This window comes from Urocampus carinirostris, chromosome 19, assembly GCF_059441175.1.
Source record: "Urocampus carinirostris isolate Australia breed hairy pipefish chromosome 19, RoL_Ucar_1.0, whole genome shotgun sequence".
Classification (NCBI taxonomy): domain Eukaryota; kingdom Metazoa; phylum Chordata; class Actinopteri; order Syngnathiformes; family Syngnathidae; genus Urocampus; species Urocampus carinirostris.
The window spans coordinates 14,464,256-14,491,352 of record NC_142367.1 but is presented as its reverse complement, the minus strand read 5'-3'; the positions used below and the strand labels follow the sequence as shown (position 1 = coordinate 14,491,352).

The following is a 27,097-nucleotide window of genomic DNA, read 5'->3' as shown; positions in this document are numbered from 1 at the left end:
CGTGAATGAACGGATAAACCCAGTTTGTTTCGGAGCTGGAGGGAGGTTGTCAGGGCAGGACTTGCAGAACCCAGCAGCAACTGGACACAACCAAGGTGAGTCTATTTTGTATCCAAATTCCGATTTTGTAAACGGCAAATTGGGTCAAGGTTGATGCCTTTTTGAAGGGCGTTTGCATTTATACAGTATAACAAAAGGTATGTACATGTACTGTAAATGCAGGCAGTTAAAATTCAAAAACTTTCTACACGGATAGTCCAAAATGGCTCACAGTTGCTTCACTTTACTGTATTTTCTCTCACACATTTTCATTGGAAAGGAATTTTTTGGCAGCAACTGCTCAGGAGACACTAGATGTCTTTGTGTACGACAGGCCAGCCTGCATGCATTGCAGTCTCCTGTCTGGCCTGTTCATCTCTTCGGGGGGGCACGAAAAGTCCTGGAGGAGGAAATTCCTCCATCTCTGATTTCTTAGGGACCTCTATATGGTTTGTAAGAAAACATTAATTACATGGTGTCATAAGGAAAGTATGTTGAGCAGGAACAATAAGACTTTTCATCGAAAATCTAATGTAAGACGGATTGTGCAGGTGTTACCATACCCTGGGAGCTTTCACGGGAATCGAAACGACAACTTAAGTTTTACAACGTGGAGCTTTCCAATATCCACTGTTGCGGATAAAGGCGGTTGATCCATCATGGGAATGTGTTTTTAAGGCATTCCTGCCAACACTGGGTCTGGTCCATCTCAACCTCGGGGTACTAACCCCCCCTTCGAGAGCCTTTTCCTTTGGTAGTATAATCATGCAAATATAATATGAATTAAAATTGTTTTCACTGACTGTAATTGTAAAAAACACTGTGTTACCAACGAGATTAGATTCAGTACTCTGAGATTAACATGTTCTAAATGACTTTAAAGAAAAAACAATTTTATGCCAGTGTACAAGCACTAACTTGTAAATTTTGCGTACACTAAATTGTAGGTGCATCAGAAAATAGTGCAATAAAAATAGGGGAATGACATTAGCAGCGACAGTTTGCAATAAACAATATATGAATTTACATTTCTCAATATTAGATAAGCAGATAGGGGTATTGATATCATAAATCAGGTTTTAGGACAAATTAGAATAATATATAAATATTCATCCATCCATCCATCCATTAACTTCCGCTTATCCGGGGTCGGGTCGCAGGGGCAGCAACCTTAACAGGGAAGCCCAGACCTCCCTATACCCAGCCACTTCTTCCAGCTCCTCTGACGGGATCCCAAGGCATTTCCAGGCCAGCCTAGAGACAGTCTCTCCAGCGTGTCATGGAGTTAATATTGCACATGATATTTGGGAATAACACCAAACGTGTAATGTTGCCCCTCATCTGGTCTTCTAGATGGACTCCCCACTGTCTTTCCTCTCCTTCATGCTTCTTTTCTCTGCAACGCAAGGGGCCAAATGCCCTCAACAGTGCGTGTGCGATCAGATAAAGCTCACGGTCACCTGCGTCAACAAGAACCTGACCGAAGTTCCTCCTACTCTGGATGAGGTAACCCGCAAACCTCGTTTTGGTGTCCCATGGCTTATGGAAATGGATTAATGAGCTCATTTTCTTTCCCTGTCTTTGTCCAGATCACAGTGAAACTGGACCTCAGGGATAACGACATCCAGGAGCTCCCCACCGGGGCCTTCAAGCGAACCCCGTACCTGACTCACCTGTCTATGCAGCGCTGCAACATCCGGCGGGTGAAAGAGGGCGCGTTCCGAGGCCTTGGCCGCTTGGTCTTCCTCAACTTGGCTAGCAACAACATTGACATTGTCTACCAGGTTAACAAAGAAAAATCTAACAATGTGTATTTATATAATATGAATAAATATACAGACATCACTTGCTACTTCGCGCTTTAGTTATCGCTGGTTTATTTGTTCGCGCGAAAACAACAATTGATGCTTCTCGCACCACTGAGGAATGTTTTGGGCAGCCATGCAATAACAGGCCATTCAATTTTTCTAAAAAAACAACAATTACTTCTGGCACCACGAAGGAATGCATCAGACAGCCAAGTTTCCTGCCGATTGGCCAGCACTGCTCAACTTGAGATCTGCGATGCCGATTGGCCAATCCATAGCATAGTGTCTTTCATACTATACTGTCACTGTACACCTGCTGTGCGTTCTCTCTGCATCTTGCTGAAAAGAGTTTGCGTTCCGTTCCTTTTTTCATGCTTAAACGATGCATCGCTCTCGCTCTCCTGCTCTTTTGCTCTCTTTCTCTCAGTTGGCAAAGGCTTTTAATCAAGGTGCGCCCGAAAAACACAAAAACATAGACTAACTGGTTTCAATTACATTTTTTGCCTCTTTTTCCCCTCTCTCTCTCTCTCTCTCTCTCTCGGCAAGTCCCTTTGATTATCTTATCTGATACGGTTTAAATGGTTATTTTATTTTTAGTTTTTCTATGTTTTTGAATTATTGTTTCTCTGTTATTACTGTAAAGCACTTTGGTACACCGAAAGGATTGTTTCAAGAGCTGTACAAAAAAGTAAATTTACTTACATTGGTAAATGACAGCAAATGTTTGATTTTTATGCAACAAAGAAAGGTGCACAGTATGGCCCATTTCCAGCAACCGGCACTCCAGTGTTTGCTAATTGCATTAGAAAGCTCACTTATGATAAGGAAACCCTTGATCAATGACGTTAGCAGAGCTGAAAAAATTTAGGATTTTATAGACGCTATTAAACTGACCTTCCTTTGCTAGTCCGGTATCTGGAGCATCGCCTTTGTGGGTGTGCTTAACCTTTCAGATTGGCCAAAAAAGAGAACTTCTACAATATTTTATTGTTCTAAGTAATGAAGACTATTCCATGCTAGAAATTGCCAAGACACTGAAGATCTCCTACAACGATGTGTACTACTCCTTTCAGACAACAGCAAAAACAGGCTCTAACAAAAGTACAAAGAGAAGTGGGAGGCCATGCTGCACAACCAAGCAAGAAAATACATTAGTCTCTAGTCTGAGAAATAGATGCCTTTTGAGTCCTTAACTAGCAGAGTGGCAAAGAAAATGCCACATCATAGACTGGCTAACAAGATAAATAGATCAACACAGGCACAAGAACACATACATTGGACAACTCATTTGATAAATAAAGGTGTGACGTTTTAATAGAAAACACAAAATTGTCTGGGTCACTCCAAATAAAAATTATTGATAAATATAAAATGATGACTATAATAAACGTTAGATTTTCAGCATTTTCTGTTACGATGTTCAGGAGTCCTTTGATGGCCTGTCCTCGCTAAAGCAGCTTATTATAGACCGGAACCGGGTGGAGGAGATCCAACCGGGGGCCTTCTCCCAGCTCGGCTTCCTCAACCTGCTCTCTCTCATGCACAATCAGCTGGTCTACATCCCCAACATGGCCTTCCAGGTAAGCACAAAACTGGTCCAGACCGCAAAAAACGAGCTATAATTCCTTCCTTTTTTTCTCTGCACAGGGTTTGCAGAACATCAAGTGGCTCCGCCTCAGTCACAACTCGCTGAATTATTTGGACACGGAAGCTTTTGCTGGTTTGTTCACGCTCACCAGACTCAGTCTGGACCACAACGAGCTGCAGTTTTTCCCCACCGAGACCATGACCAGGTGGGTGTTAAAAAGGCATTTTTGCGATTGACCAAGTGTGGATATCAGGCAGAGACCCGCCTAATTATCGGTCATTGGGTACACATAGGGATCGCAGATACTATCCAAATTATACTTAATCCTTATGCTGTGTAAGAGTCTCTAGTGACCCGTTTCAAGATTATAAAATGAAATAATTCTTGGTTCTTAGGGGCCATAAAATCAAAATATAGTCATGGATCCATGTATTGTTGGTAAAGATGAAGTATTAACTATATTGGACGATAACCTTTTTCCTTTTGGTGGTCAGAACTGAGTTTGACCCCAGGTCAAAATTGACCCTCTAGCAAGAATGAAGTCAAGTCATGTCATGTTTATTTGTGAGGCCCTTAATCGCAAAGGGCTGCACAGATCACAGATTATTGCAAACCACAGACTATTATTACATCATCCCCTGATCTAAAACCTACATGAGGGCAAGGAAAAACTCAAAAACCTTAACATGAGGAAAACGAAGAAACCTTGAGAAGGGTTTGCACATTAGTGGTCCTAACACAACAAGAGGGTTAAGTCAGTGCACATCAACAATGTTCTTTTGTTGGAATATTTTTCAATCTACTGAATAACATTTGAGGCAGCACGGCGGCGCCGTGGTTAGCGCGTGTGCGCCACAGTTCTGAGGTCACAAGATCGAACCTTCCTGTGTGGAGTTTGCATGTTCTCCCTTTGCTTGCGTGGGTTTCCTCCGAGCACTCCGGTTTCCTCCCACATTCCAAATACATGCATGTTAGGTTAATTGGCCGGTCCAAATTGTCCCTTGGTATGAATGAGCGAGCGTATTGTCTGTCCCTGCGTGCCCTGTGACTGGCTGGCAACCAGTTCAGGATGTCCCCTGCCCACTGCCCAAAGATGGCTGGGATGGGCTCCAGCACTCCTGTGACCCTACTGAGGATAAGCTGTGCAGATAATGGATGGATGGATGGATAACATTTGATTTAAAGCACTACAATTATCGGTTCTTTGTTTCCCTAAATATACAGTTAATGAGTACTTATACTAGTATCTAGTCTGAAAAAAATGGGAAAATGTACAGGTTTTGATGGGGTTTTAACATTTTTTTATTCCCTATTCAATTCACAAAGTTTAACATTTGTGAAAAATACATTTTTAATATCGGGGACATCATAAAACCTTAATAAACGAAATACTGATTTTTAATACTACTTGCGCAATTGTCGTTCATTAATTAAAATCAAGATTGGTATTGTTTCTTTTGCAATCCTTGGGAAAAGTACATTTCAAGAAAACACCTTTTAACCAAAAAGGGGATTTTAAATTATTTTCTCATATATTTGTTAATTGAAATGATGGATTTATATATTTTTTTTAAAATTGGATAATGTATATAATAAAAGAAAATTAATCAAATATCCATTTTCTAAACCCAGCCAATGTAATATAATAAAATTGGTCTCATTAATATCTCTTTAACATTCTCTGATCACGGATCCGTAACCACCTGGGTTGTAGGGGCACCACTTCCTGTGGTGTGTCTTGGGCAAGTATAGTCTGGTGACAGCCATACTTCTTCAGGCTGTTTTTTGGGTAGGGGTTTACTCCCCCACAATAAACAAATAGTACTGGTTTCCATGGTTACCAGTAGCAGGAGAAGCCTCTTGATTTGACTCAGATACAACATCCTCTGGTCGTTGTTGTTGGTGTAAACCTGTAAGGCGTCCTCCCGCTCTTTGTCTGCTGCAGCCCATTGCAGCACACTTTGCCCAAAAATCTTTCTGATACAAGTGTAACGATACTTATACGATCACAAATAACTGGGGGAAAAACTTTTTTTTTTTGATGACCATGAAAGGGGAAAAAATTCAATTCTCTTCTAAAATTTTCAATAAGCCTGTTTTAGTAACATTCACATTGTAAAATATGCATAACATCCCTTGTGGCTTTCATGCTTTTGTTAAAAAACAAAACGATACGGCCTTTGCTTTTGTGACATATTAAAGCTTCTTTGTATGGTAAAGGACTTTTTGTTCTGGGGGTGGACCAAGTGAAGGGAAGCAAGGACTGAGGCAGAGGTGCTCAAAACAAGGATTGTATTTAATATCCAGGAACAACGTAACTAACAGTCAACAAAAAATGTCAAAAAAACAAAATAAAACCTGATCATATCGAAACCAGAAAAGAAGACCAAGCCAGAAATTGAAATGCAAGGAACAAAGTAACAAACAAAATAGGGGTCGCCAAAGAATGACATGTCCAAACAAAACCAGAAACTCTAGGCTAAAAGTGGCGGACAAAACCTTTTTTGGCTTATAAAAGGCTTTCCGGTTCGGAGTTGTCAGAACTTTGGCAATTAAATCAACACAACAGTGTATTTCCTTGTTGAACGGCCTTTGACGCAATCGCTTTGTTGGATTACCGCCCCCCTAGCTGGTCATAGTTTGTGAAACCTGTGACATCTCTTAAAGCTGCCTTTGAGACGCCAACTCCAAATCTGATCGGCTTAACCAACAGCTTTCTTGAAGACCGATTTTACGGGCCAGGGCCTTCTGGATTTTTTTCCAAGGCCTCCAGGTAGATTTGAGCCTAGCAACAAATAATGGCTAAAATGTGATTGGTTACCAGGGAGAGGCAATGAAAAGAAGCCGACAATTTGGAATTAGGTATTGATGGACAAAATATAATATCACATGATTCAGATATTTTTCAGGCCAGCAGAGAAGGTCTTGCAGACCCTCACAGCCCACCACTTATAAAGGGTCAAAATCTTTAGGGACATGTGTGTGTGTGTGTGGTGATAGGACAGTTCCAAACTTGTTTGGCGCCCTCTGGAGGAATGTTGCATGCTGGATCCTAAAATGATGTGTCATATATTTGTTTTTAAATTTATTCTAATTGTTCACAAACATTAAAACCTCGGATGAGTATAATTATTCTGCAACATTTCATATCAAGTAGTTTTATACAGCAAAAATAGACATTTGTTATTTCTGGTTGATTAATGTCACCGGAATGTTATTTTTTTTATCCTTTTAGCCAGTTGTTTGGTGCCATCTTGAGACATTTAATTCCAATACAGAATAATAATAATTAAGAACGACAATGTAAAAATCAACAAAATCAGCAAAAGATGTTTTGCCCAGATTGCCAGAAGTTACGCGCCTGGATTTGAGCTACAACCCCATGACGTACCTGGGCGAGGAGTCTGTGTCCATGAATAAGCTGAGCCACCTTTTCCTGGACCACATGTCCCTGCAGGACCTGGCCGACACAGCCGTGTCCAAGTCGCCCGCCCTCATTCATCTGGACCTCAGCCACAACCAGCTACGAGTCCTCCAGCCTTTCTCTGGTGAAGGCCCCAAGCTGGCGCGCCTCATCCTGGCCGGGAATCCCGTCTACTGTAACTGTTACCTGCGTCCGCTCAGGTGATTTCCACAATTATGACTCCAAAATCGAATTTGTTTATGTCTAAAAACATTTTAAAGCTTTTAGAAACCATCTAAATAGGAGAGCACGAGTAGAACCAATTGTTTGAGCTTTTTAATGTATTATGTAGGGTGAATCTTTCTCTAGTTACACTGATTTACCCCTGCTAAAATGGTTCGTTCCTTTTTTAGAAGATTAAGAAAACCACTGACACTCAAGCTACTTGAAAAACAAGTTCACAGATACACTTTATTGGTATTATTCAATGGAATTTTGCTCCTCTTTTTAAAATATTTTTGCAAGTGAAAGTCTTTCCACAGTTACACGGATCTCCCCTTCTAGAACTGTTTGCTCCTCTTAAAGTGGGCTATGACATTCACGCTACTCAGAGTTGGGTAGGGTTATTTTAACTTGATTACTTTCAATTACTTTTGGATTACTCCAATACCAAATATGCTAATAAAAGACAAAAGAAACTAAATATGAATAAAATTACTACATTTTGTGCAGGCTTGGGGAGTAACGGAACACATGGAACGGCAAAAATGATGTTGGCAAGCTGTTTGGACTTGTTTTCATTTTGTTACTGTCGCATTTTATGTTAGTTTTGCCGGAGATCAAATAGATCAAAGCCAGGAGAGAAAGCTTACCACGTGTTGTGAGTCATCATTTTATTCATATTTAGTTTCTTTTGTGTTTTGTTAGCATATTTGGTATTGGAGTCATCCAAAAGTAATTCAGTTAAAGTAACCCTACCCAACACTGACGCTACTCCTTCACGGATACACTTTGGGGATGGTATTACTGGGACTTTTGCTCCACTTTTTAAAGTATTTTTGCAAGTGAAAGTATTTCCCCTGTGACATGTATTCCCCCCTGCTAGTATGGTTGGCTCCTGTTGAAAATAAGGGGGCGCTGACGTTTATGCTACATTGAAACAATAGTATTCTACCCGCTCACGGATTTTATTTCTGTGAATTTGGCTCTTCCTTTTTTATACATTTTTGTAGAGAGAGTCTTTCCCCAGTTACTTGTATTTCCCCTTGCTTGAATAATTTTGCTCCCATAAAATAAGTAAGGGCACAGAGGTAAGATCTTGGGCATGGGCCCTAACCCGGGTTCAGGGTTGAAATGTCAATCATTTAGTCGGGCCAGGCTTCTATCTCGACATATTTTGCTTTTTTCTCTTAGTGGAGGATCTGCACAGCATGCACTTACTTTTACTCATGTAATTACTTAAATGACTGCTTTTTACTTCTACTTGATTACTATTTTTCTGAAGCAACAATACTTTTACTTCAGTAAAACACTTTGGTGCTGGAGTTTGCCGAAGTTATATTATTCAGATAAAGTTATGCTTACCAAACTATCAGTTTAAATCGCAAAATAGCTAAAAATTTTCATCCACGGTGCAGGGGTAAATGATGCGCCACTTCCTCTTTCCACCTCTACGTCCCTCACGTTAGATTTCATTTCCGCTTTTCATCAATAGCTTACAAGCTTTACAAGCTCATACCTGTCAACCTGTACAGTTTTGCCGTACAAAGTACTTTTTTTATGCATTTTAAGACGAGTACGACATACAAGGAAATCTGTACGGAAAAACGCAAATTTGTCAATCGCATTCGTCTGCCGCCTGGGGATTTCCCATCATGCATCATTCCGGGAAAAAAATATGGTGTACGATTATTTTGTATTTTAATTTGTACGGGAAAATACAACAGTTTGTGCGGGCAAGGAGCCGTGGATGTTGACAGGTATGCAAACTTACATTCTGCTTGTTGGCCAAAAATTTCAGTATTTGCATCTTGTAATCTGCATAATATGATTTTATTTTTCGTGCCATTTCGTTCAGTTTTATATCGCTGCTTTTCGCCAAACAGTGTTCATTTTTGGGCTGATCTTCAAGTGAACATTTGATTTGAGGGAATCAGCTCAAGTTAACCCAAAGCTGCGTACCACAGCCGAAAGGCACACAACAGTGCCGACGTAAATCTTCGGGTTTACTTGGTTTTTTTTTTGGTTTGTTGTACAGTTTCAGTTTACTGTTTCTGCATCATTGTACGAATTTCTTATGGTAATATATATGTGTTTGTTCTATAAAGCTTTAAACAGCTTTGTTTTGACATACAACTTATATATCTTATTTTAGATAAGGCCTCTCAGACATTAGATAGAAGACTTGAGCTGACCCGATAGGTTGCTGTGACCATCCTTGCCTGTATGTCTCTATATCTATAAGCACTCTTGCACACATTATCCAGTTTGAACCATTGAGGACCATAGTCTCTCTTAGCCGCATGGAAGATGCCTTCCCCCATGTTGGTGGGCAGCCAAGACAGTATAAGACTAGGCACTATTTTAGATATGACAGACTTCTTCCGCAACATGCTGAAAAAAGCTCAACAGCTTTGTATTCTTTCTTTCTGTCATCCAATAAATAAGATGAAGTCTCTTGGTTATAATTTATAGTAAGTATAGTGAGCATTTAGGACATAAAAAACAGACGGAGGTTCTCATTTTGAGAACCAACCTCCTACCCCATTCAATTTCTTGACCTTCATAAAGGTTTGTGTACAGTGTCTATAAGATATAGAAAGCTTACGAAAAGATTGTGGTAGACCACAGAAGAACTGCTCCAGATGCAGTGTGAATTAGCCGTAGAACAGAGACTCAGATGACTTGGGTTGCAGGGAGTGGGCCATCCGCGGAAAGGTGAAGTTGGTGGGAACATGCGCGGGACCATCGCACCTCTCCGGCGAGGTCCTGGAGGCCGTCCATGCTCCAGAGATGCGATGTGGAAGCCAGGAGGCCATGCTGAAGGCAGAATTTGAGGAAGCCAGTCGAAGAGCACCGCCACCCACGGAGAAGCCCGAACTCAAAGCCAAGTGTCCTTCCAACTGCATTTGTGACGTGAGTCAAGATTGCAATTCATTTTCATTCATAAGGATGCTTTTTGTTTCAGTTATCAGAGCAGAAATTTGAGGTACAGGATAGCAAGGGTGTCCAACTCATTTTGGCTCGGGGACCACATTGCAGAAAAAAACTTTCAACGAGGCAGGACTAGTAGCAAAGAAGACAGATACAAAGAAAATGAGACAGGGAGAGAAAGAAAGAGAGACAACGAGAAAGAGACAGAAATGGAGAAAGAAAAAAAAGAGAAAGAGGGAGAGAGAGAAAAGGAGACAGAAAAAGAAAGAATGAAAAATAGAAAGGAATAAAGAGATAGAAACAGCGACTAATAGAGAAAGAATGAATGCGAGAATGAGGAAAAAAGACAGAAAGAGACAGATGGAGCGTGAGAGTCAAAAATAGAGAGAAGAAAAAGAAACAGGAAAATGAAAACATACAAAGAGAGTGAAAAAGATCAAAAGAAAGAAATACAGTTAGAATAGAATTTTCCTAAATGTCATAAATATAAATATTTTGAAACATTGCATGCAATGAGATTAGACATGGCACTCCAAATATGTAATAAAGACTAAATAAAAATAAAAATAAAGATAGAAAACTATCAGAATAAATAGGGCTTCTTAAGGTTGTGGTTGGCCCAGGGGAAGAAGCTGTCTCCAAGCCTGTTTGTACAGTTGTTTTGGCGGCATCAAGTGGACATATTTCAAACTGCAGCTCATTTTACTCTTGTGCTTCTCTTAGCGGTGTCTCGCGGGCCGGATTCAATCTGTTGTCGTACCTGATCTGGCCTGCGGGTCGCATGTTTGACAACACTGCACTGTAGGATTTAAAAAAACTAAAGACATAAGAAACTTAGAAGCTGCTTATCAAAATTTCAAGTCTACTCCCAGAATTAGAAGCAGCTACACAGCATGTATTTATAACAATTCGATAACTTTTCCTCCAAATTAGCTAGCTTAATGCTAACACCAAATGGAAACTACCAGAAGTGGTGTCCCAGTGTTATTAGCCTTCAAGCAATGAATATTTTGAGTCCTCACAGGCGTATATTCTTTATCCATTGTGAAAAAAAATGACTCTTTTTTTTTTTGTGTGTGTGAAGCAGTTTATTTTTATAGGACACACACATTTTTTTTGCTGTAATTCAGCTAAATTAAAATAAAGTATAGGTTTTTTTCTTTATGATTTTTTTCCCTCCACAACCAATACAGGAACAATAAAACCTGACTTGTCTTCAAAGCAGCTACAGAGAAAGCATTCATGATTTTTTTTTTTTTACGGTCTGAGCCTTGACCAAAAACAGAATACTTTTTTGGGGGTGTAACATTTATCAATTTATTAATACTGTAAAATTGAAAATACAAATCAACATCTTTGCATATTTGAAATAGTTTAATAAAACATTTTATGTAACAAATACAATTTTTAATGCATGCTGTAGTCTACAGAAAAAGGACTGGTGGGCCAATAAAGGTCCTCATGCCTTAGTTTGGACACACTTGCAGACATTCTTCCTGCAGAGTATGTCGGTTGCGTACTGTCACCCGGTGAACAAATTGCAAAGGTGCCTTATTATTGAACTGTTAGATTTGTTTATATATATCAAAAAACGCGACTTTCTTTGTAACAGTAAAATGGATTCATGAAAATTTATATATTTTCCTTTTTTGTAATGTATTTATTGTTTCCATTTCATTTTTTAGATTGGAGTTAATAGAGAACATGTTTCTATTTTTCCATTCATTTATATCATATATAACTTTTAGAATGATTTCAATCTTTGATACGCTACTAGGCGGAGGAGCATCACTCCTCCTGCGAGAACCGCGGCCTCACCAAAATCCCTCGTGGTTTCTCCCCCGACACTCGTCTCCTGGACCTTCGCGGCAACAACTTCCACTACATTCCCAGCGGCAGCTTCCCCGGTACTGCCCAGGTTGTGTCGCTCCACCTGCAGCGCTGTAAAATCGTGGAGTTGGAAGACAACGCATTCAATGGCATGAAGGGCCTCATTTACTTGTACCTCTCGGAGAATCTCATCTCGTCTCTCGACCCTCAGGCCTTTAAAGGTATTTGGAATACAAACTTCTGTTAGTAGGTCTGTGTCAATATGTCTGACTCCTCTCCTGTAATCCGCAGGACTCCCTCATCTGACCTACCTCCACCTGGAGAAGAACAACTTCACCATCTTCCCCCAAGGAGCCTTCAAACTGCTTTCAGGCCTGCTGGCCCTTCATTTGGAAAACAACTCCATTGCCAGGCTGGAGGCGGGAGCTCTAAATGGTGCCGAGAGCCTTCGAGCTCTCTACCTGACTGGGAACGCCGTTCAGCACGTGTCGCCCCAGGCTTTGGATCAGGCTGCGGACCTTGATACGCTTCATCTGGGGGGGAACAAGCTGAAAGAAGTGCCCACACAAGCTTTGAGCAGGTTGGGGAACGTGAAGGAACTGAGGCTCTCGGGGAACGCCATTCGCTGGGTGGGGCCAGATGCTTTCAGGACTTTGGGGAAGACACTGAAAGAGCTTTATTTGGATAATATGGCCTTGGAGAAGGTGAGTGGAGCTTGAGTTGCCTGCAGGGCCAATAAAATGATTTAGCTATATTTCGAACAAATGAAAAATAGTCTGAATAACTCCCCCCATCTCTTAGGCCAGAGTTAAAATTCTAAGTGAATGGACATCAATCATGTTTAACTATCAAATCCAAACTAGCAGAGGATTGACATTTGCAAAAGTTGAGTTAAAAGTTGCAATGCTACATTTCTTAAACCAATGTCAGTCATGTCACGCTACTTGCACAGAATGAAACATACATTTCATACTTTTAACACATTGAACCGACAAGACAAACAAGTTCAGTTTTCTGTTTTAGAAGAGCAAAAACCAGTAGGTTTTTCTACGTTTTTCTTTGGAATCAATCTTCAGGTGATAGGCTCCCATCTCTGCATTTGTTCTGAGAATTCTGGAATGCAGCGAGTTGGTCCGGAGTGGGCCTTGGTAACCTGCTTCATGTAAAAGTTGATCAGTCAATATGCTAGTTCATCTGTTGTGAAAACTGTTGAGCTGGACATTGATAATCATCAGGCAAGATTTTCATAGAAACCTCTTTATTTCGTTTTTGCAGATGTCGCAAAACTCCCTCGCAGGCCTGGGTCCAGGTTTGAGGAGTCTCTTCCTGGAGGGCAACTATCTGGAAGAGGTGCCGAACCTTCGTTCGTTCACATCCTTGGAAGTCATCAACCTGGCAGACAACCCTCTGATGTGTGATTGCCCTCTGCTGCCACTTCGACTGTACGTCTTAATTTCAGTTGGTAGCCAATTTTTTTTTCTGGGGCCACAATTTATTTTTTTCCCGTTTCTGTTAGTTGGATTGAGAAAGTCAACCTTAAAGTCCGAGCCACCTGCGCCAACCCCCCCGAGTTGAAGGGCCGCAGAGTCAAAGACGTCCACGTTTTCAAAGCCTGTCCAGGAGGCCACACCCTCCCCTCGGTCCCACCCATGGCCCCAAAGGGCGGAAAGACCCCCAGGGCCACCAAACCCAGACCAACACACCTTCGCCGCAGTGTTCAACAAGGGAAGATACTTAAAAGCAAATCCAAACTTGCCAAGAGTCAAAAGATCAAAACAGTTAGGAAAAGAAGAGACTGAGCACCGCACCTAAGGTACTATACTTTTAAGTTTCTCTCGTAAATTTAGCTCAATGTTATGTATAGCATTTGATGCTGGCAACCATTGCACTATGGCCTTATAGATAAAATTATCACTATAATTTTTAAACAACCAAAGAAATAATTTTTTCTTTCTTATTCTGGAAAATGTGTATTAAGTTAGAAGTCTGGTACACTTCCTTGTCTAAATTGTGACTAGCATCGCTTAGGTGGCCTTGGCGGTTTTAACTGCAAACTTTAGAAATGGTACTATTAATTTTTGAATTAAACAATCTTTATCTACTTGCTTATTCCAGAAAATGTGAGAGGTTTCGTACATTTTCATGTCTAAATAGCAACTAACATCCCTTTGGTGATCGTTTGTCAGTTCAGCAGCTAGCTTTGCCAGTCCGACAACTAGCCTCTATTGCTAAAACAAGCATGTCTTGTTTGAATGAACTCAATGCTGTTAAATGTTTCCTCCCATTCCTAATGATTACTTATACACATTTTGATTGAAAAAATGCACTGTATAAATTTGAACCTGTTGATTTTTTTTTCTGTTATTTTTTTGTTGGACAATGGTTAGTAATGCTAAAATTAGTGCTAAAAACATTTCTAAAAAGTATAAAATACATATCGTGATTGTTAAAAAGAAAGAAAACCGCACATATATTTGTAATATTACTTAATCCTTTTTAATAAACACATTTGGAAAATGTCGCCCACCAAAAAAAAATGAAATTTGTTTTGAAATTCAATTGGTCGAAAAAGTGAAATAAAAATAATTAAAGTATGAGAAAACAGATGTTTTGTTGCATTTTTTTAGTTTTGGGGTATATCACTAAGCCCTGTTCAAAAAAATTACAGGGATGTCAAAAGATTAAAGAAAAATGTCGAAATCTGAATTAAAAACATTTATTGCACTACCCATTTCTTTTTTGTTTTCATTGGAAGTTATTTTCTATAAATAATTTGTGTTGCTTTTGGTAAGGTATCTTTTTTTTGCCCCTTAAAAAAGTAAAATAAAGAGTAAAATAATCTGCTTTGTATATATAATTAGTTAGAAATCAGTTTTTGTGATCACAATTACACTTTATTTCAAAATCTGGTACATACATCACGTTATGGTCATTTCATCAACTGTTAAATGGTCAATCTAACATATAGTTAACCTAAATCTAAACGGCTGCTAATCTGACTTTTTGCACTACTGGCAGTTCTTTATAGCTTGCCACTCCTTGCACATTTGCTCTCTGCACTATAGTACTTACAGCGTTATTGTTACAGTGTTAATGTTACTGTTTACCTGACTTGTTAACCTGACTGCCCATTTTGCACATCTGGTTAGCTACTCCTCTTGCACTATCGGCACTATGGTAAAATACTATACGTAGCCATAATACAATACAACTTTTACTTATATCTGTACATTCAAGGAAACTGTGCGGGTCAGATGTATCGACATTTCGTTCTGTATACACGTGTACTAGAATGACAATAAAGTAGATCTGAATCTGAGTCATCTTGGAACTTGAGAGGAGATCAGAGTCTCCGTTTCCATCTCTTCCACCTTCACCTCCACTGGAGCAACTGAAAAAAAAAACGGAGTCAGCTAGCATCTATGAAAATTAAAACTAAAAAATCTGTTGACTGACTTTGGGGCTCCTCTGGTTCACTTTTGGGTGGAATGAGTGGCACATCCATAGGAGTGCTTGCTCGCTGGACCAGGGGCTGGACAGTCGTGTCTCTTAAGATCTCTGTCTGATCTTCATTTTCCTTGAGGTTTTTGGTTTGACGGAGAAGCTGCAGGTGTTTCTTTGCTTTCCTGCGCCCTTAAAGATCAGTAACACCAAATGTCGGCGTGACAATGTACAAAAACAAAGATAGCCAAATGGAGAACTTACTTTTCCCTTTGTGCAATTGCACTTTTGTCTTCTTGGCCTGCACCACTTCCTGGATTTCTACGAATTGGTGGAAAAAAGCAACGCAATATTTTTTTCCTACTTTGTCCGGACCATCAATAAATCTTCTTGTGCGAAAGTATTCACCATGCCCGGGCGGTGGTTGGAGCTGGTAACCGGTGAGCTCGCACCACCCGATGGGGTAGATGTCTGGGGACTCGTTATCCACCCACTGGTCGAATTTGTCCTCCCAGCCATCGAAGTGGATGAGGAGCAGGCGTCCCACGCAACGCTTCACTGTGGCCACGCACACCAGCCCCGGCTCCATCAGGTCCACTGCCTCCAGTTTCATGTGGGGGGCGATGCCGTGACCCGGGAAGTCCTACCCGGGTGCGTCAAGATTTAGAATCGAGCTGTTGCGCAACATTTTAACTTATTCACTGCCTTCGACCTCCGTAGCAGTCAAAGGCAGTGAACAAATTGATGCCCAAGACAATTTTTGGAACTTATGTATTACATAGGAACGCAAAAACTATTCTTGGTAACGAGTACTGCTACCTGTTTCGAGTCAAATATTTTAACTCGACTTCCTTTTAAATTTAACGCAATACTCCGCTACTTAAAAAGGGCAGATCATTAATGACAACTTCCGATTATCATTAACTGTCACTCCTTCACACACGATATAACAACACATCAGTTATGACCAGCAAATTCATATATACAGAGAGACCCCTTTGATACTTTGTGCTTCAGTCATCGCTTGGTCACTCAATTGCGGGAACTGTTTTTTAATTAAAATAAAATGATCACATTTTAAATAAAATCTTGTGGCTGCTCCCCGCACCACCGTGGAATGTTTTGGACAGCCAAGATTCACGCTGATTAGCCATCACCCCTTGACTTGATTTCTCCCATGCCAAATGGCCAATTCATATCATAGCATTGTTTATACAGCACTTTGACCATACACCTGCTCTGCGTTCCTCTCTGCATCTTTCAGAGTAGTTTTTGTTTTGTCCGGCGCCTTACATCATACTGCCTAAATGATGCATTTCTTGAAGCATTTGTTTTCTTTCTTTCTCTCTCTCTCTCTCTCTCTCCCCCCAAAAAACTCGACTATTTAAAAGCTAACGGTTTTCTATTTGTTCTCTCTCTCTCAGTCAACTTGAATATTTGTTATATTCTCTATCTATCTACACATGTATATACTGTATATTTATATTTATATACACACACTTGGGGAAACCCAAATTGGCCCGGTTTTACCCGGACTCTAGCTCCAGAGGCCTCCAAGTAAATCCAGTTCGAGACACCTGTTCTCGGGGGGTCCAGGGCGAGGGCAAAAATAAAGAAAGTGCTGTACATAAAACATGAGTCCATGGACGACAAGGAGCCAAATTTGAGTCATTTGAATGATATTGGTGGCTCTAAAGCAGAGTGCATTGTCTTTCAGTTGCGATAGAAGCCAAAGAAGTGCCTCTAAGCACGTTTTAAATGCCAATCTTCAGTAGACACTGCTGATATTTTCTTTTTTGTTTTACCGGGATATTGTTTTGCGTGTTTTTCACACGCTCTTTTTTCAAAATGGTTAAAATTCAATTGTAAATAGTTTTCGTTTGTATTTTATAGTTCATTATAGCACTGCAGAGGTAATATGGCACTAATACTTACCATGGCATTTGCGATCATTCATATGATGAGAAACCCATCCCACCTCTGCTTAGCGCACAAATTAAGCACAGCAGCAAAGGCAAAAACTTGCATATTACCCAATCAACCAGTTAATCAAAAGCGAGTGAGAAAACAAAGCATGAAAACGAGCACACTACGACATTTGCAATGTTTTATATCATTAAAAATACAGTTATTCTGATTAACTTCAAATTTATATGGTTGGTTGGTTGATTGGATCCCTTAACCACTGGAATCGAAGGGGAACCATTTCCTGTGGTGTGTCTTAGGCAAGTACAGCCTCAAAAATATTATGTGCATGTTTAGAGACTTGGCAGGGACCAATTACACCCTATCCATGGGATCTGTGAAGTTACTAACTAGTCAATTGCAACATTTAAGATAGTTTATCACAAGCTATTAGTGTTAGATTTCAAATAAACTTCATCACAAATGTATCTTTAAAGAAAAGTGTTTTGCAAAAATGTATTGTTTAAAAACTAAATCATCCAGAGCTGGGTTGGGCAAACTGGAGCCCATGGACCACATGTGGCCGTTGAAGCTTTTTAAGTCAAGTGATGTTTATTTGTATAGCACTTAATCACAAAGAGTCTCAAAGGGCTGCACAGACTACAGATTATTGCAAACCACAGACTATTATGACACCAACACCTGATCTAAAACCTACACGAGGGCAAATAATACACAGATATTGTCAACATATTTGATCAATTGGTCTACGCATAAACAAATATAAGTGTATATATGCATTCAAGATCAGCCTGCATTATCCTTGCATTGCCGAGGTATCGGATTTAAGACTCTGTATCAGCAGATACGATAAATCCAATCGATAATTTTTTGCCTCCAGGCAGCCTGCGACTAAAACATTTTGCCCACCACTGGTCTAGACCGACTGATAAAAACCCAAATTTCATTTTTAGGCTATAATGCCCAGCTCTAAGATTTTTTTTTTTAACTCACCGTGTTGAAAAGGTGTGGAGGTGCAGCTTTGGAATTGGTCTCCTTTAGATAGTCTTCCCAAGAGAAGGTCTTCCAGTCCAGACCTGTCACAGAAACCCCCAGGATTACTATGTTTATTTACAAGAAAATTTCAAACCTTAAATCCAATGTGAAAATTTTAATTGACTCTAAAGCAATCAAAGCCATTGACGGCAATTACAGTGATAATATTGGCCCATGAAACAATTTATATTTGAACAAATAATTTGATTTCAATAAAAATCAGGTAATTTTTTCTTCGATATTCAAATGAAAAATTGTAACTCGAACAAACCCAACACAGCCGTACGCTAATTGAGTGTGATAAGTGGTTAGTCCTGGCTACTTGAGTAGCATTATTTTGAGAGATCGTCAGTCCGACAACATGTGTTGAGAATATATTGTTATTAATGGGTTCTATTCCTTTTTTCCAATAATAATAAGGCTCAAGAAAGTTTGTGATGACGGTAAAGAAAAGATGGGAAAACTTGAACAACAATCTAGTTCAAAAATAAATCGATGAGTGTCTGGCATCGAACCACTGCTCAAAGAAACAGTAAATGGTTCAAAAGGCTTGCATTTCTTTAGCTTTACTTTGTGTCATCTTTAATAACCACACATTTAAATAATTATAGTTGTTTAGGTACATTTATTATTTATCTTTTCGGTATTTATGGTTGTTTAGGTCCCGATTCATGAATATTTTCGGTATTTAGGAATGCGTAGGAATGCATAAAAAAATACCATCGCATCGTGAGGGGAAAAAATGTTTTGGTACTTGATAAATTTGGTGTTGAGACACAGATCCCAGATGGATTATGGTCGACTAGTCTTTTTTTGGAGCTGGCAGAATATTTTAAAAAAAGACCTTTAGGCACGGTGAGAGGGATGTTATTCTTTTTGCAGTAGCCTTTAGGAAGGATGGCATGAGAAGAGGCGTGGTGACAGAACCAGTCGAACACATGTGCTTCCCCGCCGTCGATGCCGACCATTAAGTAGCCTTCCGATAAAACCTGTCAAAATAAAGACCCTTAACATCATGTCTTTGAGTTATATAGATTTTTAAAGTATTAACCTTCTGTACAGTTGCCACGCAGATATTGCTCAAGTTTAGAGGATCGATGGCCTCGAGCTTCATTCCTTCCTCGAAGTAACAGCCCTCCAAGTAAACAAACCTGGGCTGATAAGGACATATGAGGAACTCAAATGAGAATTTCAAAACCAACACTTCTAGAATGCACATCACTTAAGATTGCAGTTTACCTTTTTAAAGAGGTTGGCTGTACTGTCAGAGTTCCCCCTCAAACCTGAGCCTGTAGATTTGTTACCTTGGAAAAATAAATTAAATTGTAAATTATTTTACTTTGAAATCTACATTAATATACAGGGAGCAAATAGCTTATTTTTATAACTGATATTGATACAGTATTGTCCAAAAAGGACTGGGGAATACAGGTCATTATTTAGAACCATTTTACAGTTTAAATTGATTTGCTAAAAGCTGGTACTAATAATTAAAAGTGACTTGATGGGGAGGTTTATAGACGACATATTTACAATAAATAAATACTTCATTGAGGTCTGACACAAGTCAAAGTTTTTACAGTCAAAGAATTTATTAATTTTTGTTTATTATGCAAATTGAATCTGTCAATATTAAATGTATCGGTGCCTTCATAATATCACCAGAAGAGATTATAATTATTTTTTTATTTATTCATTTTTATTATCATAATATCATATTTGATTTGTTTTAAAAATATATATATTATTTTAATTACCATCCTTTATTTGTATTGATTTTTATTATTACTTTCACATGTTATTAGATTTTTCTATGTTGATATTTTTGTATTTATAAAAATGTTTTGAGATGGTTTGGACATATGGAAAGAGTGGAATAAGGCCTTTTGACTAAAAGAGTATGTAGTGCAGAAGTGGTGGGAAATAGAATGAGAGGAATGCCAAAATATGGTTGGATGGATGAGGTTGAAGGTCATCTAGATGTGAGGTTGGCTAATTTAATGGAAGCTAGAGTGTGTGCAAGGGATAGGTCTGAATGGCGAAGGATAGTTGACTGATATCGACGCATATGATGCGGAGGTGGTAAACTAGTGTATGCTGTCGGGTCTCTCTGTGACTTAACTCCTTGTTGTGCTGTGGGGCTTGATGTTCGGTGTCAGGTTTGGAAGAGTGAAGGGAAATGAATGGTGAATGTAAGTGTGTTCTTGACTCTGCAAACATATATCCATCCATTCATTATCTGCACTGCTTATCCACAGTAGGGTCGCAGGTGTGCTGCAGCCCATGCCATCTGTCTTTGGGCAGTGGGCAGGGGACACCCTGAACTGCACACAGGGCACACAGAGTCATACAACTCACTTGCTCATCCACACCTAGGGACAATTTGGACCGGCCATTTAACCTGACATGCGTGTTTTTGGAATGTGGGAGGAAACCGGAGTGCCCGTAGGAAACCCACGCAAGGATGGGGAGAGCATGCAAACTTCGCACAGGAAGGCTGGTTTTGAACCCATGACCTAAGAACATAGAACTAGCCACTAATCCGCCGTGCCTGGCATTTATATATATATATATATATGGGGACCAATACATGTATATTTAATTATATTATAACTTTCGTTTATTAAATATTAATTTTTACTGATTTATTTTTATTATGTTTACTTTGGCACATTATTTGATTTATTTTGTGTTGTGTGAACATGTCAACTTTTCTGCTTAGGGTGCTCTTTGTAATCCAACATTCTTGCCACAAATGGGTGTCGGAATTTCTTTTTTTTTTTTTTATAATTTAATACAACCAAAATCACTCTGAAATGTAAGAAGAAAGCAACAAGTAATTTTCACACTGTTGATTTAACACAAGTAGCAATCCATTCATTACAATAAACTCAAGTTGGATCAAGACGGAGCCCTACAGCACACCTCGAGTGATTGATTCCACATGAAAAAAGTCTAATAATAATAATGTACTCACTTGGTCTGATGTCATGCCCCACCCGCTTGGACCAACCAATCGGGTGCAGGAGAGGACTAGCCAGATGGCACCAGAAATCCGTGACCACATTTTCAGGGAAGTCACTTTTGTCCATGTAGAGCAGCCGCAGGCGGCCGCCAATGATTGACGAGACGATGGCCTTGCGAGTCCGGCTGATGTGTTTGGGGTCCACCACCTCCACGCGCATGCCAATTCGGAATGATTGCTGCTTCAAGCTCTCATTCAGCTAAGAGACAAATGACGCCCCATTAAAACTGACACAGTGGAACCGCAGCTCCTTTATTACCATTTTCACCTTCAGGTAGAACTCAACAGGCAAGGTGTGGGCCCCCACCAATTTCTTCATCAGATACTCTTTCCAGTCGACAATATTTGTCACGTCTACAAAAGAGGAAAGAAGTTATGTCTCAATGTCTTTATGGAATCTGAGCAGATAAGTGTTCACCTTGGGGCGGCACAAGGAGCTTGCCGGTCATGGTGCACCACCCTATGGGGTGCAGCTCGCCCGAGTAGAGGCTGCACCAGAAATCCCGGCTGCTGTCGTGCTCAAAGCCTTCATATCGCAGCAAGACTTTGTATCCTGCCGAGGAAAGACGATCCAATCATTGGGACATGACTGATAAGAATTTTCTTCCATTAATCATTTAATGCCATGCCCTCCTCAGAATAAGAAATCCTTTCACGCACACCCAACAACTTTGTCACCTCATCAGTGTTAACTATTTTTGTCATGAGGTCACTTAAGAGTCTGCTCCACTATGCTTATACTGTGCTACATGCACGGCGTGTAGATTAAATCTAAACGAAACACTGCCAATGAGAGTGCCACTGCTCCCTAGTGTAGTAGAGGTGCTGTTGCACTTCGTTCTTTGAAAAGTGACCACCCCACACTGAACTTTGGAAGAAAGAAAGGCTGATTATTTACATAGAGCATGTTTAAGGCATAAAATAATAGTTCTCTGGTGTTAATTTGTATGGTAAAAGTTACAGTGTGTAATAATTCACCACTTGAAGTCGTTGTAGCTTATCGATTGAGCTGAAGTGTGTGCATTTGAAGAAGACACTGGAAGACCTAAGGATACCACTTCACAAAATTTGTGGCAAACATGAGTGGCTGGAGAAGGAAGCATTGGAAAAGTCCTAGATGCCCGAATCACGGGACCCGGCGACGATCACATGCAGGGCTCAGCTGTGGTCTGTAAGTGGCTGTTAAGTGCTAAAAACTGGGACAAACTACCTTCGCAAAATCCTCCGTAGTCAAGTCACATTTATTTGTATAGGCCCGGGGTCTGCAAACTGCGGTTTAGGAGCCACATGCGGCTCTTTAGCGTTGCAGAGTGGCTCTCTGGCACTTTCCCCAAAATGTTTGATTGTTTTTAAAATGGAGGAAAGAAATATATATTTTTCTTTTCATATGGTTTCTGTAGGGGGACAAACATGACATAGACAAACGTTTTCCAATGATGTAAAAATGTGTAGGATAAATATTACATTTCAACTCCGGGTGTGACTGAGACGAGAGGGAAATCAGCTATTTTGCTTGTTTTCCTATCTCTATTAGTTTCTTTTAGAAGCGGAGCGCAAGCTCTCCCCCTATTAAAGCGACAGCATCACAATTTACCTCTGCATCCTAATTTCAACACTGAAATCACATTAAACAGGTAAGAGCACTTTTTTTTAGTAAAGTGGCTGTTTTTATTAGGTGATTTCTGATTTTTGTCAGTATATATTTGTAATCGCACTTGGAGATATTATTTATGTTTTGCTGCTCAGGCCCAATGATTGCTGCTTTTAGTATCAAAAGAGAGAACAGGATGCGGCTGTGTTTTACCCATGCACTGATTTGTTTGACGTTTGCACGGAAATCTAACTTAAACTGCATTAATGTGATTTTATTTACTTTACCTTGTCAAAAGTCAGCCTTTTTTATTTTTATAAATGCATGTGACGTTTTATTGCACTCTGTTGCCCGGATAAGTGGCACGTTGTGTATGTTCCTTCTGGTTTTCCGACCCCTTAAAAAATGAAAATTACATTAAACACTGGATTTCTTTATTGAATTTCTTTAATTTTATCAAATAAATGAAACATACTGTAATTCATTAATATTGTAAATATGTTAACCTCAGGTATCCCACAATAGAGTAGACATATGGTGCATCATCGTTCACAGGATGCTCTGCATTCAACTTAGTCATTTTGATGGTAGGCTAATACAGATACTCATAGCGCAGCGTGTGTTACATTCATCAGAAGGCTTGTATAAAGCTTTTATTTTTTTTGCAGCTCCAGACCAATTTCTTTGAGGTTATTTCTTAGTCCAATACGGCTCTTTCAACATGTTGGGTTGCAAACCCCTGGTATAGGCCTTAATAACAAACAGTCTCAAAGGGCTGCACAGAATACCATTACAACTTCCCCTAATCTGAAACCTACATGAAGGCATGGCACTAAAACAAGTCAGCTTCTTCAAGTTGTGTAGTATAATTTTAGATTTCTAACTGTATAAATCTTTAAAAACCAAAAAACTTGTGAGATAGTACATGGGTTTTTGCTTTTTATTTAAATTACTCAATTTATTTAAATGAATTACGTATTTTCCCACCATTAGGAATGACAATATAACACACTGGGGCTATAAGTGATTCAAGGGAAAGGTGCTTAAGGACAACAGAATAAAAAAAGTTACTTGTTATTTGCTAATGCTACACAAGCAAAATATGCATTCAGGGTATTTTTACTGCCTCTGTATCTTAGTTTTTTTTTTACTGATTATTTTAATAGTAAAACGATAAGATTAATAATGCACAAAAAAAGCTTTTTCAGTTACAGAGCGCATACGAGGTTAGTAGAAAACACAAAAACATGTCCACACCTGCAATTTGTATAACAGTAGCGATCCAGTAAACTTTGGAGGGCAGAACGGCATTAGTGTTCAAGACTTCCACTTTGATCCCAACGTTGATGTTGTCCCATTCCGCACACATGGGAGCCTGCAGGAACATTTTATACCCCATTTTGTTGCTGTTATATGCCTTTATAAATGTTTAAAATGTAAAATGATCTTGTTGTACAAAACAACCCCCCAAAACTAATTAAATTCAAGAAAACTCTTAGACTCTTCAAGTAAAAAATCCCCAAAATGGAGCGTAAACATTCTATGAAGGAAAAAAAAGTCATGTTGTAAAAAACATCTTTATTCAATAATTTTCAGCTTATAAGTTATTGTCAAAAATGCCCCATAAGAATTCCAAAAAAGGTTAAGATTTTTTTCCTTCTGAAAGCAATTTAAGTTTGTATTAGGCCCATTATTATTGTTATTGCCTTTGACACACTCACATGTCTGAAGCAGGAGACAGACACCCCCAAGGATCTTTCCTTCTCCAAGTAACTCCCCCATTCAAAAACTGCATTGGATCCTGAAGAATATAAAGTTAAATTTGTATAGTCACCAAGCTTTTTGTTGCATCTTGTAATTGATTTGTGTGTGGAATCGTTCTAAGTTGTTGTTATTTTTTAATAAGAGTGACACAGAAAACTGCATGTGTTTGATAGCACAGAAGAATGAATTTGCATGAGCACAGTTCTCACCTTCTTGTAGAGTCGAGTTAACCTTTTTAAATTTGCTTAAGAACTTGGGCTTTTTTCCAAGAGGACTTTCCTGCAGAAAAAGGTACAGAAACATTTAAAAGTACTGCTTCCCATTGGGAGGAAGAGATAACTTTTTACTTGTCGCCGTGCATGCGCGTGGGACTTCTTGAAGCGAGACCGGAAGGAGCGTGAGCAGTATACACTGCAGAAACGTTTGCTTTTGGAGTAAAAGCTGCTACTGGTGCCAGTTATGCCACACGTCTCGCATACGACTAAAAGAAAATGAATGCATTTTGAATTGTGACCCTTTGTTTTGTTTTAGTAGCCACCAACCTGGCTGTTCCTCTTCAGACTGCTCTTCCTGTGGTCCTCCTTTCTGACGTTCTTTATCACTTGCCTCATCTCTGCTATGTGACCAAGATGATCTTATTTCATCGTTTTTTGTCTGAAAACCACACATAGGAAAAACAATAATTGGAAATCTTATTTTTGGGGGGGGGACTCTGTGAACATGTCTTTACAACAAGATTTTACTCACAGTCATATTAAACTCTTTTGGTACATTGTGAATGCTCGCCTTTTCGATTACAGGAGAGCAGTGATTACACCCAGTGCAATCATAAGTAGAGCAGCGGGGGCGGACAAACACAGTGGGAACTGCCCCGGGTTTCAGCTTGGGAACCCCTGAGCTTGATCCAGACTCAAAATATTCCTTCCCAAAATGTTCGATGCAGAGGTGACAGTTGGGAGAAGCAGACCAGTTGCTTCGTACACGCTTAACCTGCTTCTCCCATTTGCGAAACTCCTCTGGGTCTTCGGGGAAACGGAAAAGTGTCACGTTGTCTTCAGCAGTGTTGCCACATCCGTAGGCCACGCAGTGGGACGGCATCCTGTATTCCAGTTTATTCAAAGGAGGACCCACTCCTGCAGCATCCTTCCTTCCACGCGTCGTAACTTCCTCTCGTTCTGAGCAAGAAATAGATCAAATATGCGACGTTTTGCTTTCAATGTGCTTTGTATCAACGGTAAAACAAATGATTGTCAGGATAGAGATCAAGTGATACATACATTGTGTCACAAATAATTGTCATATATTAGCCAAAAGCTATTACGAACTTATATCGTTAGCGTCGTTGAAATGTAAACAAGACTACCAAAATAGATTCGACGCCTCTAAATAGTTTGTTACCAATTACATTTGTTGCGATTTTTTGTTTCACTTACAGTAGCGCCTTTAGACGGTTGTTTACACGCCGAGGTACGCTTTGTCGCATTCATTTTACGTCACCGGTGTCGCAAATTTATATTACCGTTGCCCAGTTGGGGCTTGTAGTTCTACTGCTACGACACTAGATGGCGCACATACGAATTTAATAATGTTGAAGTGAGCGGACTTCCATTACGAAAAAGGGGGCTTGCAGCGTTGATGCTGGGCCACCAGAGGAAAAATTCTTGTTAAAGTAAAGGGACGAAATTACATTTTAGCTCATTTCCAATTTGAGGCTTACCGGATTGAAGACGGCTCCTTTTTCTATGCGGAGAGGAAGGGGCTCGCCTCTTGAAACAGCGTCTCGTTCTCGGGGGAGAGCGATTGTTTCCCAGCCACAGCTCTGGGAAAGGATTTTCTTTTGTCGGTTTTTTCTCCACAAAGTGGAAGGAACAGACATAAATGTTTTTGGGTGGTTTCTTCAGGTTCAATGCCCTCAGCCACATCCGCGATTTGTAATCATCCTTTGGCTTCGTGAAGAACGAAAACAATGGATCGCATGTACAACTCCGCTTCGTGGCTGGTCGGTGGTCAACACATTCCCGTTCAAGCCATTCTCTCAGACGCTTCTGTGAATTTTGGCATCCAATAACCGCGCACGTCCTACCCGAACTATATTTCTTTGGAGTTATATCCATGATTGACTTTCTTCTATCCTGCTGTGTTTATTGAGGCTAGAAACGCAATAAAGGCAAACTGAGCTAAGCTACCGGAAGTCCAAAACATCACTCGGGAGACTGCAGAAGTAAAAGCGGAAGTGGCGTTAGGTGTTCACTAAAAATGTCCATTCTTGCGAGTCTATCTGAGTTTTGAACAACATACATACGGTAATATAAAATAAATTATTTATTTGTGCTCACTTGAGTTACCACCCCTTGAAAGGCATACATATCATACAAAATATGGTCTGTCCTTGCCGAAAAATACATTCCAATTCAAATAAATTTGTTTTCGCAATTGGTGCAAAAGATTTGGTGAAGGGAGTTGTTGTTTCAATATAATTAGACAGTAGCACCAA

The 27,097-nt window shown here is 39.8% G+C and overlaps 2 protein-coding genes across 6 annotated transcripts; one reads left to right on the top strand and one right to left on the bottom strand.

Annotated features, from left to right (window-relative positions):
- Positions 1-59: 59 nt before the first annotated feature.
- On the top strand, positions 60-14,999 carry chadlb (chondroadherin-like b). 2 transcript variants are annotated; one of them, XM_088323203.1, is made up of 11 exons: positions 60-95; positions 1,393-1,545; positions 1,629-1,823; positions 3,272-3,427; positions 3,495-3,640; positions 6,778-7,059; positions 9,754-9,973; positions 11,769-12,042; positions 12,113-12,525; positions 13,097-13,263; positions 13,338-14,999. In XM_088323203.1, exons 2-11 carry the CDS (start codon positions 1,393-1,395, stop codon positions 13,618-13,620), a joined length of 2,289 nt encoding a protein of 762 aa, XP_088179329.1. In that variant the 5' UTR covers positions 60-95; the 3' UTR covers positions 13,621-14,999. The 2 variants fall into 2 exon arrangements, with proteins under 2 accessions (XP_088179329.1, XP_088179330.1); XM_088323204.1 differs by lacking the exon at positions 60-95 and adding an exon at positions 1,208-1,323.
- l3mbtl2 (L3MBTL histone methyl-lysine binding protein 2) lies at positions 14,538-26,788 on the bottom strand. 4 transcript variants are annotated; one of them, XM_088323199.1, is made up of 18 exons: positions 26,321-26,788; positions 25,390-25,778; positions 25,146-25,257; positions 24,951-25,084; positions 24,813-24,882; positions 24,561-24,640; positions 24,097-24,214; positions 21,667-21,801; positions 21,508-21,602; positions 21,201-21,447; positions 19,463-19,527; positions 19,275-19,379; positions 19,068-19,212; positions 18,182-18,264; positions 15,671-15,905; positions 15,527-15,583; positions 15,278-15,454; positions 14,538-15,212 (listed from the first exon to the last, which is right to left on the bottom strand). In XM_088323199.1, exons 1-18 carry the CDS (start codon positions 26,715-26,717, stop codon positions 15,142-15,144), a joined length of 2,715 nt encoding a protein of 904 aa, XP_088179325.1. In that variant the 5' UTR covers positions 26,718-26,788; the 3' UTR covers positions 14,538-15,141. The 4 variants fall into 4 exon arrangements, with proteins under 4 accessions (XP_088179325.1, XP_088179323.1, XP_088179326.1 ...); XM_088323197.1 differs by having other exon boundaries at positions 14,540-15,212; positions 25,351-25,778; XM_088323200.1 differs by lacking the exon at positions 26,321-26,788 and adding an exon at positions 26,037-26,095 and having other exon boundaries at positions 14,541-15,212; positions 25,351-25,778.
- Between the last annotated feature and the right edge of the window lie 309 nt (positions 26,789-27,097).